Raw genomic sequence first — 15,973 nt, 5'->3', positions numbered from 1 at the left:
GAGAAGTAATTGGGGGAAAGGAACTTTGGCTTTGACTCCCTGTCCAGATTGAACCGCGACATGGAGGAGAAAGGGATTGTTGCCCCGGATTATCTCCTGCCGGAGGTGGTGGTGCTCCGGCGCCGGTGCCCAGGCAGCGGGACAATCCGGGGCAACAATCCCGGCCTTTGTGCGCACAAATGTACTTACACGCACACACACACTCCCAAACCCAGCCATCTATTTCCCCCTACCCCTAAATGTCTGCCTCCCATATGTCCACACATTTCACCACAATACCTCCTCATTCTATTCTGCTTCATATAAAACCAACGCAAACGGAACTAACTTACCAACAATAAAACATCCCTCCACCTTACCGAGAACCAGTCACTTCTGCTTTATTTACGATCTACCTGCCCCCTCTCCCTACCTGGATAGAAAAACACTTCCACTCGTTCAGACGCCGAAAGAGAGCAGAGAGCTCGCTGTGTTCACGTTGCCATGGCAGCCAGGATCAGAGTCCTCATAGTCGCCGCGAGCTTACTCCAATTCACCGGTTCGTACCAACTCACCTGTTTCTCAGTATCGTTAGCCTCACAGCTAGCCGTTAGCCTCATTGCTTGCCGTAAGCTGTTAGCCTCATAGCTAGCTGTTAAGCTATAGCTAGACGTTAGCCGTTAGCCTCATAGCTAGCCGTTAGCCTCATAGCTAGCCATTAGCCTCATAGCATTGCCTGAGTCCTATTTTAAAGGTTTGTGGATGTGATAAGCTGGTATAAGCCGTTTGAAAATCATTACTTACCTGTGCCTTAGTGACATCACAAGTGGGCGTGTCCACCTAGATGTGTGACGGATAGATGAGAAACGTTTGCTACATTCCACTGGGTAGGCGGGTAGACTGATCTACCCGTCACACATCGAGGTGGACATGACACTTGTGATGTCCAGAAGAGGCAGATTTTCAAAAGGGCTTGTAGCGGCTAATCACACCCACACCTGGTGGTGTAATATGTACACAGTCAATCAGCAGCGTTAGGAGCTGATTTTGCACCAATGAGGACATATTTATGAATGACGACATTGATTTGAGCTAATACATTACTCAAAATGCCAGACGAATTTTTTAAAGTTGTCCCTTCAAAACAAGACAAAGTGTTTTGTTTCTTTTCATTGGTTGGTCTGTGTTTGTGTTGTTTGTTTGTTTGTGTTCTCACAGAGGTGTCCTCACAGCTGCCCAAACCGGACAACGTGATGGTGGTCTCCTTCAACATGGGGACCGTCCTCACCTGGGACATCCCAGAATACTCCCCCAGCAATCTCACCTACACAGCCCAGATGAGGTTCTCTCTCTCTCTCTCTCTCTCTCTCTCTCTCTCTCTCTCTCTCTCTCTCTCTCTCTCTCTCTCTCTCTCTCTCTCCATCTGTGTCTGTGTGACCTCCAGGAACAGGAGGAATATATTTTTTTACTCCAGGGGTACTGGTAGGATGCTAAGAGCATCGTTAGCCTACTATAGCCTCAGTGGCTTGACCAGCTGTCATTCCGTCACCAGCGGTCATTATAAAACATATTGGAAATGTTTTATTAAAACACATCCAATGCCACTGAATGTCCAGCTGGCGCAATTTCGCAATACCCCAAAAACAGTTGTTACCGCCGATATATTACTCATAGACTATTGTTAGCTTTAAACAGCAAAGACAGAGGCAGGTTAGAAGTCAACAACAACGTAATTTATTGTAGCAATTTTAAATTCCAAAAATACATGCGCAGGCGAAATGTACCGATCCAACGCCACGTCACAAGGCATGTAATAAAATCAAATGATTCCATTGCTCTTGTGGTGGAGGTTGCTTTCGAGCTCCACTTGCTGTCTTCCACTGATTTTAATTCAACCATCGTGGTTACATTTCCTCATATTGATCAATGACAGAAGACATACTGTACATGAATCATGCTGAGACCAGCGGGTGTCAGAGAATTTCTGCTGGCGATTTTTGTTGCGATTGTTTGCATTAAGCCCTGTAGGCGCTTCGGTGAGGCTGTTATGAAGTTCACTTGGAATTTATTGGACTGTGTCCGGAATTTGTAGAAGAAAACGCTATTCCATGTGTGAATTAGGGCATATTATTTGGCCATAAACTGAGCCATTCGAAGTTTGAAATTCATGTGGTCAAGCCTCTGTCTCATCGGAGACTGTAAACGCGCTGTCAAAATATCAACTCGTCAGGTTCAAATGCGCTCATGGCTCTTAAAGGGGGTGGGAGATGGCACTCGCATTGGTTTATTGCACGTTACGCCCAAACCACACCTATGGTTAATTAGGCTAGTTCTGGGCAACCCTTTTTAGATTTGCATCGGGCGCAAGAGTAGTTTATCCGCCGGTATAATCGCAACTACGGCAGAGCCCCGCCCACAAAGCTACCTCCGTTTTGCGCTTCAGACCGTTAAAATAGGGCCCAAAGTCTGCTCCCTTTGATGCGCAAAGCATGTTTCAGAAATCAGCACATTAAGATAAATCTTCCAAGGAAGATGGCGGCCGTGAGGCTTGCCACAGTACAAGCAGTGTTCCTGTCTGTCATTTTATTGTCTGCGTTATTTGTTTGTAAAGTGTCGTGCATAATCCAGTATACCCGATCGGAGCTTCTAAACCTCAGATCCACCTCTCACAGTGATCTGGGCCCATCTACATCCTTGCTGGAGGAGAAATTACTGGAATTAAACATCTACAGCGCAAGCCACTCAACACCATGGCTGCTGGCCCAAAAGGGCCGCCGCTCCGGCACCTTTGCCAGGTTCAGGAGACGCCCTTACCGGCCACCTTCTGCTGTCAAACGTAAGATCCCTCCGGCACAAAATGGACGAATTACAACTTATGATCCAAACCGACAAAGACTACAGTGACTGCTCTGCCATCTGCCTGACAAAGAGACCTGGCTGGATCAATCAGTCAGTACCAGACCAAGCGGTAACTCTTCCAGGTTTCACATTACATCGTTCCGATAGATCTTCCAAACTATCGGGCAAGGCAAAAGGCGGTGGTGTTTGCATCATGATAAATGAACGCTGGTGCACAAATTCTACTGAACTCACACATGTATGTTCCCCTCACCTGGAATACCTCACTGTCAAATGCAGACCATCATTCCTCTCACGGGGTGTTCGCATCAATTATTATGATCTGTGTTTACATTCCACCTGAGGCTAACGCTAACACCACCATAGCCGAGTTAGCCAACTACGTCTCCTCAGTGGAGAATTCACACCCGGACACAGCTTCATCGTCCTCGGGGACTTTAACCAGACCAACATATCATCTGAGCTCCCCGGCTACCATCAGCAGGTTAATTGCCCCAGCAGAGGGACCAACACGCTTGACCACTGCTACACCTCCATCAGAGAGGCTTACCATGCTTTCCCGAGGGCTCCGCTGGGCTGGTCCGACCACGCGATGCTGCTGCTAATTCCAAAATACAGGCAAAAAGTTAAATCCTCCAAAACACCAACAACCTTTCTCCGGTGCTGGTCCCCCGAAGCCATTGAACAACTTCGGGGTTGTTTCGCGTGCACGGACTGGGATGTTTTCCATGCCGCAGGTGACCTGAACAACGTCACTGAAGCAGTGACGTCATACGTCAATTACTGCGTTGACCCGTGCATTCCACTCAAAAAAGTCAAACACTACAATAATAATAAACCGTGGTTTAACAAGGACATTAAAATAATAAGAAAGGAGAAAAATTCAGCTCATTTGACAGGAAATAAAGAACAATATATGGCTGCCAAATACAAACTGAGATCTGCAATAAGAAGAGCCAAATCCAACTATGCCACTAAATTAGAAGAACAAATCACTAATAGTGACACCCGCTCTATCTGGAAAAAATTACAAAACATGACAAACTACAAAAAGAAACCCACCCCCACACCTGACAGCGACAATCAGCTTCCTGATTCACTTAACACTTTCTATGGGAGGTTTGAGCAGGCACCGGTTCCACCACCATCTCTCCCAGACCCCCTCCCTCCCCCCCCTTTCGCCATTTACGAGGAGGAGGTGAGGAGCACCTTCAAGGGACTTAAGAGGAATAAAGCCCCCGGCCCAGATAACATTAGCCCCTCCGTTCTCCACCACTGTGCTGCGGAGCTGGCCGGGGTTTTACCAACATCTTCAACTCCTCCCTCTGCCAAAGCTCAGTACCCAACTGCTTCAAAGAATCCATTATCATCCCAGTTCCCAAAACCAAGACCATCTCCTGCCTCAATGACTACAGACCCATTGCCTTGACATCAGCAGTTATGAAATCATTTGAGCGCATCATACTAAATCACTTGAAATCTGTCACCACCCCCCTCATGGACCCATGTCAATTTGCATACAGAGCCAACAGGTCAGTTGAAGACACCGTCATCTTAGCAACACCTCATCACATTCTGAACCACCTGGAGTCCGCCAACACATATGCCCGCATCCTGTTCATGGATTTCAGCTCTACATTCAACACAATAAACCCGGCCAAACTATTCAATACATTACTGGACATGAACATCGACCCATGCATCTGTCACTGGATTCACAGCTTTCTCTGGAACAGGCAACAAAAGGTGAATATCAAAAATACCACATCCTCCCCTCTCTTCCTCAGTAAAAGCACACCCCAAGGCTGTGTTCTCTCACCCTGGCTATTCTCCCTTTACACAAACAAGCTCACATCCCACCACAGCTCTGTCAACCTGTACAAGTACGCGGACGACTCAACCATCATAGGACTCATCACCAACAACCAAGAAACAGAATACCGTGCACAGATCAACCAAGCAGTGACCTGGTGTACAGACCATGATCTCATACTCAACTCATCAAAAACAAAGGAACTCATCATCGCCCCAAGACGCCAACCATCCCCCAAAACTCCTGTGCTCATTAAAGGTGAATCCATCTCCATCACTGACACATTCAAACTCCTTGGAACCCACATCAGCAATAACCTCAAATGGAAAATAAACGCAGACCACATCTACAAAAAAGCCCAGCAAAGACTTTTCCATCTCCGTCAGCTCAAGAAGTTCAGGGTAAGGTCCCATCTTCTGCTCCACTTATACACAGCCATCGTAGAAAGCATCCTCACCTTCTCCATCACAGTCTGGTTCGGCAGTCTAGACTCACTCTCCTGGAAGAAACTACAACGCATCATAAATAGAGCATCCAAAATTATTGGCACACCCCTTCCATCCCTTGATTCACTCTACCACAAACGGACACTACGCAGAGCACTGAAATTCATCTCCGACCCCACTCACCCTGCACACTATGCCTTCAAGCTACTGCCCTCTGGGGGGCGTTAAAGGACAATTGCCTCCAGAACAACCCGGTTAAAAAACAGTTTCATCCCAACTGCAATAAACTTTCTGAACTCTGAACGTTAAGGATTAATCATGGCCCTTATGTATTGTGTAGTGTGTATTCTGTATGTATATCTGTGTTATATGTTTTTTAAGTTGGAACCTGTACCAAGCTGACAACAAATTCCACCATCCTGGCTGTGTGGTCATTAAAAGAATCAATCAATCAATAAATGTACTTGTCACACAAGCTATTTTTTGATTTTTGCAACATGGAATTATTTCAGGGGGGAAAATGCAGTGAAAAAAATGGACTCACAGTGTGTTCAGGATTAGGACTGATATAGCATATCAGTCCTATCGGCCTAGGCGTAATCAATTGTGTTTTAATATTAGCATTAGCTAATTAATGTTATATCTATCACTTCGTAGGCTACTCTGCTGTTGGCCTTGATGTGGTGATATTTGAACCCTTTTTAAGCCTATTTTCCTGAGACATTCCTGCGTCTCCCCCTCCTACAGAGCCCATTTCAGCACCGTTACAATCCTACGAATGTCGTTAGAGCAGTGCACGCACGTTCATGTTAAGAGGAGTTTCGGAAACGCTCCAAAGAAATATAGGAAGGTTCGCAAGATCCTCGTTTTCCTATCGGGAAATGAGGCCCTGGGCTATACCGCTCCCTCACTACTGGGCGCTGTCTGTCTGTCTGTCTGTCTGTCTGTCTGTCTGTCTGTCTGTCTGTCTGTCTGTCTGTCTGTCTGTCTGTCTGTCTGTCTGTGTCTCTCTCTCTTTATCTCTCTCTCTCTCCTATTTACTATTTTTTTAATATCAAAGCATTATGTATTTAATGTATATGCCTATACAAAAATAAATACAAATTAAAGTAACTTAGAAAAATAAAAAATGTTTAAATAAGTAGCAGCATAGATCACAATAAAAAATGTTATTAATACAACTAAAATAAAGTAGGTAATTATGAGAGGGGTATCTAAACTGAAGTCCCTGTACTGTTCTGTCGCCCCCTAGGGGCATGGAGGACTTCCAGACAGTGTGTAACCACACAGGGGACCGGCACTGTGACATGGGGCCCGTCCCCAGCTGTCTGGGGGTCTTCGTCCTGAGGGTCCGGGCGGAGGCCGGGACCGCGAAGTCCTGCTGGGTGAAGGTCCTCCACAAACCCTCGGAGGACAGTGAGTCCACCGGCTCCCCCCCCCCCCGCACACACACACACAAACACACACATACGACTACTGATAATGACAAGCATACACACACATTGCACCCACACATTGCACTCACACACACACACACACACACACACACACGCTAACACACACACACACACACGCAAGCTTGATCAACACAAAGAGATGTTGGGGTCAAGAAACAATCTTTTGTCCTCAGTTTTTTAAATTGTCGGCCAATGAAGCCTAAACCAATCAATGAACTCCCTCCCTCTATCCCCTCCTTCCTTTCCTCCTTTGCTGCTTCCCTTCTCCTTCCCGCCCTTCTCCCCCATCCCCCCCACCCTAGCCGTCATCGGGGCCCCCACCCTGCAGGTGGAGTTCAAAGCCGAAGAGGTGGAGGTGGTGATGGCGGACCCCGTGCTCAGGGTGCTCCGCCCGCTGACAGACTGCTACAGCAAGGTCTCCTACGTGCTGCAGTACTGGAGGAAGGACCGGCCTGACCACGTAATGACCACAAGGGGGCGCCAGGGGGGAGGGGTGGTCCGGTCGGCGGCACTGGCTCAGGAGGTAGAGCGGGTTGGCTGGTAACCGGAAGGTTGCTGGTTCGATCCCCGGCTCCTCCTAGCGGAGTGCCGAGGTGTCCCTGAGCAAGATGCCTCACCCTAACTGCTCCTGACGAGCTGCCTGTCGCCCTGCGTTGTCGACTCCGCCGTCGGTGTGTGAATGGGTGAATGAATGGTTGTTAGTCGCTTTGGATAAAAGCATCTGTTAAATGGAAGGGTGGTCCTGAGAGCTCTCTCTGTGTACGAGAGGGTTTGATGGACGTTGATAGATGTGCTATAGTGGTGGTGGGATCTGTTTGGTGGTTGTCTATGGGTTTAGACACACAGATAGACACACAGACACAGATATAGGGACACACACACAGACACAGACAGACTCACACACAGACGCACAAATAGACATACACACAAACATACACACACACACAGACAGACACACACACATGCACAAATAGACATACACACACACACACACACGTGAATTTGTGCTGTCGGTTGTAAAAGGGGAACCCCTGAAGTCCTCTTTGTGTTTTATTGTTGATGCAATCTGATTTGGGCTGGAGGGTTCTGGGAAACATTAATTAATTTCCTCCCATGTGGTTTCTCATGTCCGAATCAAACTGGCCCTGGGGATTAACCGTCAGTCAAAAAAATAATAAAGAAATAACAAGAGAGGAAAAAAATTACGTCACAGGCCTGTGATATCGTTAGCCTGAAGTCATATTTTTTCCAAAATGTTGATATCTAACCTACCTCTACTCTCCTAACGCTGCTGACTCACTGTGCCTCATCAGAGTGCTTTTTATATCCCATCATCATTATCTGCCTAAGTCATCTTTTTGGCATCTTTGACGCAAAATACAAGATCAACTTTAAAATACGACTTTTATGGCAATTATATCTCTCTCTCTCTCTCTATCTCCCTGTCTCTCTCTCTCACACACACACACACACACACACACACACACACACACACACACACACACACACACACACACACACACACACACACACACACACACACACACACACACACACACACACACACAAACAGCTCCTCAATGACCTGCATAACCTGGTCAGTTGTTATGGATACAAAAGAAAATATCTGTCCATTTTCTAACCAACATCCATCACAGGTGCTGGAGAAGAAGGGTGTGGCAGACAAGAGGGTGCGACTGAGGCTGAACGACCCTGGGAACAGCTACTGCATTCAGGCTCGTGTGGACCCCTATGGGCGAGAGGGCCTCTTCAGCGAGCCAGTATGTGATCAATCAGGTTGGTTTTGTGTTACAGTGGTCCTCAAATATTTGTCTAGTTTATAGAAGTTATAGTGGTGATTGAAGCTGTGTGGTGGTTGGTTATGGTTTTAGAAACTCAGATGGACACACAGACACAAAGACAGAGGCACACACACACACACACACATATAGGCCCCGTCCACACGAAGCCGAAACGGGCGAAACCGTTCCGGTTTCGATCTATCCGGTTTCGGAGTATCTCCGTAAAGACGGAGTCAAGCGAAATCAGGAAGAAAATTAAATAAGAAGAAGAGGCGAACATGCGCATAAAGGCTGCCCCCCGAACCACTAACAACACAAACAAACGGTCAGTCAACAGTCTCAATAAATAATGGCTTAGCCACCCAACAAGGGACATGGTCTACTGCAGAACGATTACAAGTCTGTAGTCCGCCATCATCTTTGTTGTTGGGAGTTCTGAGACTCCGCGGGCTTAACAGTCATTGGCTAGAGGGTCGAGGGGTGGGGCGATGACGTCATGGTTTACGGTTTCAGTCGGTTTCAGACGTCCACACGAATCCAAAACGAAACCGGGTAGATTTGAAACCACCTCCGAGGGTGGTTTCAGAAGTTTACGGTTTCGGTCAGCGGATTCACCGGCTTCGTGTGGACGGAAGGCCGAACCGTACAAGACCTTTGCGGTTTCGCCATGAAATCGGCTTCGTGTGGACGGGGCCATAGACAGACAGAAGCACACAGACACAAATAGACCCTCACACACACACACACACACACACACACACACACACACAGACACATAGACACAACCAAACACACACACAGAAAGAGACAGAGCCACACGGACACAGACACACACACAAACACACACAGACTCAGACATACATAGACACAACCACACACACAGAGACACGGTCACACACACACACACACACACACACACACACACACACACACACACACACACACACACACACACACACAAACACAAAGACAGTTACACACACACAGAAACACACACAAATAGACTGAGACACACACACAGAGACACAGAGAAAGACACACACACATACTCCACACACAAACGCACACAAAACTGCTGTGTTCAGGATCGTGTTCACATCGCCCCCTACAGGCCGAAGGGCCTCTTCAGTGAGCCAGTACGTGAGCCGTCAGGTGGGTTGCGTGGTAAAGTGTGTTCTGCCTTCGACCCCTGGCGCCTACCCAGGGTCGAAAGATAGTTAAACTCCTCTCCAACAAACCACGCAGACGGCACATGTTCCATTTCACTCTCTATGGTGTGATGCAGGGCCGTGGTTATCCCGCTTTCACACCAAAAAGAACCGAGAGCCAGTTCCGGGCTGGTGCTAGGGCCAGTTCCAAACTGGTTCCAGCCTTACCCCAGTTAAGAACCGGTTGGTTTCACACCGGCTAGAGCCAGCCATGGAGCCGGCGTGAGCAACGTCATGACGTCACTACAAACGTCTCCGCTAGTGAGCTTGGACAGAAGCATACGGCCGACATCTTTCTTTATTCTGGGTGGAAATAGTAACATAGTTACGCCATTAAATGCGTTTATGGAAACATTTTTAGCGAGAAATGTGCATTTTACTTTCATAATGTTCGCTCGGTGAATGTGAAGGATGTTTGGTTTGATAGTTATGACGAAGAGGGAACGCTCCGTTCACTTGCATGGACATGGAATCATCTAGCTGCGTTGGCGCGTTGACGCGTTGAACCACCACACAATGATCAAGCGTCAGGTTAGGCGCGCAGAAGAACCCTCGCGCCAGTTTCAAACACAACAACAACAATTTCGTCTTCGATTCAATCCGTGTATGGTTCGTTCTTTGAATATTCCGATTTAAAACAAAATCAGAAAAAACAAAAAAGAACCATACACGGATTCACGTCCATTGTTTATGCCGGTCTTCGTTGGTCTTCCTGTTTATGAAGGTACGGATAACTCCGCCCCCTGCCCCCGGCGTAAAAGCGGTTCTAGTTCTAGCCCAGCTCTAAAGTGGGGCCAGAGTTGAACCGGTTTTTAGGGGCCGGAGCCGGTTCTTTGGCGGTGTGAAACCAAAGCCCTGGCCCTTGCTCCGAACTGGCCCGGAACCGGCCCCGATTTTGCGGCGGTGTGAAAGGGGCAATGTGCCCCTTTCACATGAGGGCATGTGGGCCCGTTCCCAGGGGCCCTAACCACTGACAACCAGTGGGGGCACCACATGAAACAAGCTTTACAAATATTTTTCGTAAATTATTATATTTTTCACTTGAAATTGGAAGTTGAAGGACCATACATTACTCGTTTATGAATATGAGGCCCTGTTCACACTAACCCTTATCTAGACAGAGAGGCGTGGCCGGAGTCGCGTAACCATGACAACCACTGTTTATCAAAAGAAAATCTGTTTGGAACGTGGATGCAAAACATTCCATAAACTATGAAAACGATAGTGTGGACGGAGATCGTTTTCATTGAGAATGTCTGTTTCTATATTTACCCGGGTTAGTGTGGACAGGGCCTTAATTTCACAAAAAATAACAATAATATTAATAACTATTCCTGCAGAAAATGTAGTGAGTGCTGTGGTACAAAGTGAGGAATAAAATATGTTTTAATAAAACCACATAGATTTAGACGTAAAGAAACGTTAAATGGCTTAAATCAAGTCAAGGAATTTGAACAGAGTTCAAAAGTCTAAATGGAGTAAACAATGTTAACATGCACACAATTAAAAAAATAAAAGAATTGTTGGAAACAAATAAAGTGACAGCTGAATGAAAAGCGCAAAGCATTGCTTAAAATGCAGAAATGTAAAATAAATTGAACTGAAGAAACTGAAAGGTAAAATGTATTGCCCTGCACTGCTGAAAAATCTGAAAGGTCAAATGTTTCGAAGTGCGATGCTAAAAACCTGGAAGCTGAAATCGAAAACTGACAGACGCTGAATTGCATTATCTGAGGAAGCAAAGTGCTGAAATACATTGTTACAAAATCTGGAAGCTAAACTGTGATACTGTCGAAGCTGGAGGATAGTAGTAGTAGTGGTACTAGCTGTAGTAGGAGTAGTAGTAGCTGAAGTAGTAGTGGTACTAGATGTACAAACGATATGCCTTATGGAAGGTATGGTATTGATTGATGTTTGTAGAAAGAATTATAATAATCCCGCCAGTTGTTTTTTTTGGAACGGAGTCTTTAGGTGAAAAATGGAGGATGGAGAATACTAAAGAAGAAAAGAAGAAAGAAAGAATAAAACTTAAACGGGACATATTATGAAAACAACACTTTTCCTAGGATTTGGGGTGTTGCTTTGGGTCTCTGGTGCTCCCACACGCATACAAACTTTGAAAAAAGTCTGTAGATGATTTTTTGAGTGAGATATGCATTTCTGAAAGTACCCCGCCTACAGTTACCAAAGTTACCCTCCTACGTAGGAAGGGGGCACAGTTGAATATTACCTCCCACTTCCCCACCCCCCATCCGATTAGAGCATAGCTACGATTTTGTGGACCAGCGGACGAGCAGCTCCGGCGGGGGGAATTCGGCGGTAGCCCGGCAGCTCAGCTCCGGGAGTCTCTGCCGGAGCTGAGCTGCCGGACTGCCGCCGAGCTCCCCCCTCCGGACTAGCCGTTTTATTTATTTATTTTTTGCAGGAGAAGGGGGGGTGGGCAGCTGAAAGGAGTCGTAGTGAAACAAATGTCGTTTCGGCCCGGCCTCCGAGAGAGCTCAGTTAACTTCTCGTGGCCAAGGTTTTTTTCCTTTTACTTAACATGAAGGACGTTGATGGTTTTGAGGCACTGTGTTGACTTTTTATCACTTAAAGTCGCCGAGGGATGTGTAGACAAACCTCTCGCTTATGATGCTACAAGGCTAACAATGCTAACAATGAGAATATTTCTGCATCCGGCACGTCATGAGTAGGGCGTGGCTGGCTCCCATGATGCAGAAGCAAATCTCTCCTTGATGTTGACCTGCGCCATTGAGCAGGGATCTCTACGAATTTTCTTTTTTGCATAGGAAATTTCCTTTCCTAAGGAGATGACCCGGAAGTGCTTGAAGGAAAGGTGGTTCGAATTCTAAAAATGCTTAGTGAAGGAGCCTCGATGCTTCCTTTAACCCTCCTTTAGCATAGGTTACTCCCGAGCAACCTTTGCGAAAGGAAAGGAGATAGTGGTATCCCATAATCCTTTACGGTGGCAATATTTAAAGCAACATGCCACAGACAAAAGCAAAAAAAAGTAAAGCAGAAGAATAGAAGTGAAGAAAATACAATTGATAATAATGGATACCAATTCCAGAAATGTATTATTTGAATCGAAATTAAATCCTTTATTGCTGGTTATTAAGCAGACAATATACACTGTAAGAAAGTAAAATGCTGACTTCACATTTAAGAAAGACTACTGGGGGCAGTTAATTTCAACATCAACACAAGTTGAGCCTCCTCTTTTTTCACATGTGAATTGGGTTTTCAAATGGCATAAATATTTTCGTTGGCCAAGTTCGACCTAAGTGATTCCCACTGTTGGCGACAACCTGATTGTAGTCAATACGAAAAGAACGCATGGATCAAGAGAGCGCTGGTTGTAGACAAACTTCGGAAAACTGTAGTTCCACCGTAGAGACGCTCGAGGTCAGCAATACTCCCCGTTTTTGCAATGACGTCGGATAAGAAAAGTGGAGTCGAATTCATTTTAAACAGTGATGTCTTTTCCTATGTTCAGTTCCCCAGTTTTCATAGGAATGAATGGGTGCCATTTTTTTTATCTGCTGGCCTTTTAATCCTCCATGGGAATAGCGGTAGGCGAGATTTTTTTTTTCCTAAAAGCTATTTCCAGCAAACAGCTTCAAAAACATGTTTTCTGGAAATCATAAACTATGTTTACTTGTTGGGAAAACACCATAATATGTCTCCTTCAAGAAAAACAATAGTTGAGCGCTGCATGCAGCACTCAATAAATAAATCAAGATGACCACTATCACTCCCCCTCTCCGATTAGTTGGTCCACAAGTGCACGCAAAATGCGCAAACGGGCTTTGAGGTATAGTGCCCAGGGGCACCACATTCGGTTAATACGGGCCTGGTGTGATGAAGTACGGTAAAACAACAATGTTTTCAAAGCCAAACTTGTAGATAGAGAAGAAGCATAATAAAGACGAGTGCGGAACGGTTATGGAGCGTGCCGCTGCTTACCATGACAACATCAGACGAGACGTTACAAGCGTTACCAACTTTCGCCAGTAGATGGCGTCAGTGGACCGTTAACAAACTTAAAACGTTCAAATACATTTGTGTTCAGAGGAAACATACATGAAACACACAGAACACAGTGGTTCTCAAACGTTTTCTACTAGTGTACCCCCCCATAAGATATTATTTCAGCTCAGTAGGCTACCCCCTTCCCCGGCACAAAGAACTTTTTAAAAAAAGAATAAAAAGAAACACGCATGCACATACAATTCTGAATCCGATTCCTCCCTTTTTGTACTCTTTATTTGTCTTTTATGTTTAAATATCTCTAGACGAGTGGTTCTCAAACATTTTCTACTAGCGTACCCCCTCTAAGATATTTTTCAGCTGAGTACCCCCTTCACCGGCACAAAACATTTATTTTATTTACTTTATCTTGTATTGTTGCTGCTATGTGGATGTTGAGTACTCTTGTGTACCTTTGCAATATGATGTATTAAAAGTAATTCTGATTCTGAATTTGCGATAACCAGTGTGTACCTCAGTTCCTAAACCCCGGTTTGCCCCTTTTGTGACAGTAGCCACTGGTGTGAATGGTTCCAAATCAGGTGATAACAAGCTGCCGGGACGTTTGGTGGTCGGTTTGGCGCTGGCGTCATTGGCCCTCCCTCTCTCACTGCTGGTTGGTTGGTTGACCTACAAAGCAAACAGATTCCTGAATCCTAAGACTGCTCTTCCTTCCCTGCTCCAGAAGGTACCGTCACTTGTTTCTGTCGCCGACCGATGGTGAAATAAACACATCAAAGGGCCTAATGTTAGCCACCGGGTGGGAGGGTGATTAGCCAGTACAAAGACACAAAGACAGACACACACACACGCAGCCAGGGACACATACAAAGACACAGACACACACACATAGACACACAGACAGGGACACACACACAAACTCACAGAGAGAGAGACAAAGCCACACAAACACACAGACAAAATCAGCTGATTCCTGTTTTAGTGACATCCTAAGAAGGCGTGACAACCTAGATTTGTGCTGGATAGATCAGTTTATCCGTACATCTAGGTGGACCCTCCCGTTTGTGACGTCCCTAATACAGATTTTCAACCGGCTTGTAACGGCTAATCACACTCACACCCGGTGGCATCCTAGAGTCCCCTTAAACGTTATGTTGTTGAATTTTCGGCAGCTTGATCCAAGCAGCGTTCATGTTTTAACTCGTGACCTTTGACCGGCTGCTCTCACTCTTTGTATTTTCGATAGAAGCAGAGTTCATATTTTAACTCGTGACCCCTCTCTTTATCCGGCCATCGTTCTCAGCATCTGTCCCAGGCCAACGCTACCACTATCGACTCAACCAACCAGCGGGCCCCAGCTCTGACCCAGGAGCAGTCGGAGAAGATCAGCTTGTTCTATGAGGAGCACAGCATCTGTGAGGTGGTCCTCAAACAAGACCAAGGCTGTGATGACAACGGGAGTAAAGGAGAGGGTGAAGGGCTGAAGAGCTACTGCAACTTCCTGCAACTGAATCACTGGTCCTATAGAAACCTTTAAAGGCCTTTTTGACATATTATACCACCAGGTGTGAGTGTGATTAGCCGTTACGAGCCGTTTTGAAAATCTGCCCCTACTGACATCACAAGTGGGCTTGTCCACCTAGATGTATGCTGGATAGATCAGTCTACCAGCAAGCCCAGTGCACTGTAGTAAACGTTACTCATCGATCTGTGAAACATCTAGGTGGAAACGCCCACTTGTGATATCAGAAGAGGCAGATTTTCAAAACGGCTTGGAACGGCTTATCCCACTCACATCTCTGGTGGTATAATATGTCACTTATGACATTTAGGAGGATGGGGAAGTTGTTTCTGTAATTTGGGAAGCGAACTGGCTGTTCTTCTGCACAACAAATTTATAGAGGAAAACAACTTTTCAACTTAAAACTTGCATTTTTTTCCGAGCCATTTCATAATTTGGGATACATTTTTATTGCACATACCAATGCACTTTTGTTTTTAATTATTGTACACGACCAATGAAAATGTTCTAATTGCATGCTCTATATTTCTTTAAGGGTATCTATAAAGGATTTTGATAAATTTAAAATAAATATCAATATTCATTTTTATCTGTAGGCCTATATTTAAAAGATATAATATAATAAATTGATTCAATCTCACTGATTCAATCTAACTGTATATTCTCCAAGTAGTAATGTGTGAAAGTCAAAATTGTGATTCATCTAACAATACCAGGAGCAAACCTTTAACAGATGTTGGTATTCTGCCGTAGATGGCCTTTTGCATAAGCTGCAGAAACGCTGGATGTGTCTGGCATTGGGGATGTAAATTATTCTACTCGCTTGAGGTGATGAATCTCGAGAATCTCAGCATCAACACAGAGGCCAACTAAACTGCAGACATTCTGGGAAGCAGA

At 45.6% G+C, this 15,973-nt stretch overlaps 1 protein-coding gene across 1 annotated transcript; it reads left to right on the top strand.

Annotated features, from left to right (window-relative positions):
- The first annotated feature begins 443 nt into the window (after positions 1–443).
- Positions 444–15,288, top strand: LOC130385134 (interleukin-10 receptor subunit beta-like). The gene is made up of 7 exons (XM_056593457.1): positions 444–538; positions 1,198–1,321; positions 6,350–6,513; positions 6,857–7,014; positions 8,213–8,351; positions 14,136–14,281; positions 14,858–15,288. The coding sequence occupies exons 1-7, from the start codon at positions 484–486 to the stop codon at positions 15,089–15,091; spliced, it is 1,020 nt and encodes a 339-aa protein (XP_056449432.1). The 5' UTR covers positions 444–483; the 3' UTR covers positions 15,092–15,288.
- The last annotated feature ends 685 nt before the right edge of the window (positions 15,289–15,973 follow it).

Source organism: Gadus chalcogrammus, chromosome 7 (assembly GCF_026213295.1).
Source record: "Gadus chalcogrammus isolate NIFS_2021 chromosome 7, NIFS_Gcha_1.0, whole genome shotgun sequence".
Taxonomy (NCBI): Eukaryota; Metazoa; Chordata; class Actinopteri; order Gadiformes; family Gadidae; genus Gadus; species Gadus chalcogrammus.
The sequence above is the reverse complement of the archived record's forward strand: the minus strand, read 5'-3'. Positions and strand labels throughout refer to the sequence as shown.

Coding starts and splice junctions, on each gene's coding strand:
- LOC130385134 (XM_056593457.1), top strand. CDS start 484: ATGGCAGCCAGGATCAGAGTCCTCATAGTCGCCGCGAGCTTACTCCAA. Junction 539..1,197: donor GAGCTTACTCCAATTCACCG/GTTCGTACCAAC, acceptor GTGTTCTCACAG/AGGTGTCCTCACAGCTGCCC. Junction 1,322..6,349: donor ACCTACACAGCCCAGATGAG/GTTCTCTCTCTC, acceptor GTCGCCCCCTAG/GGGCATGGAGGACTTCCAGA.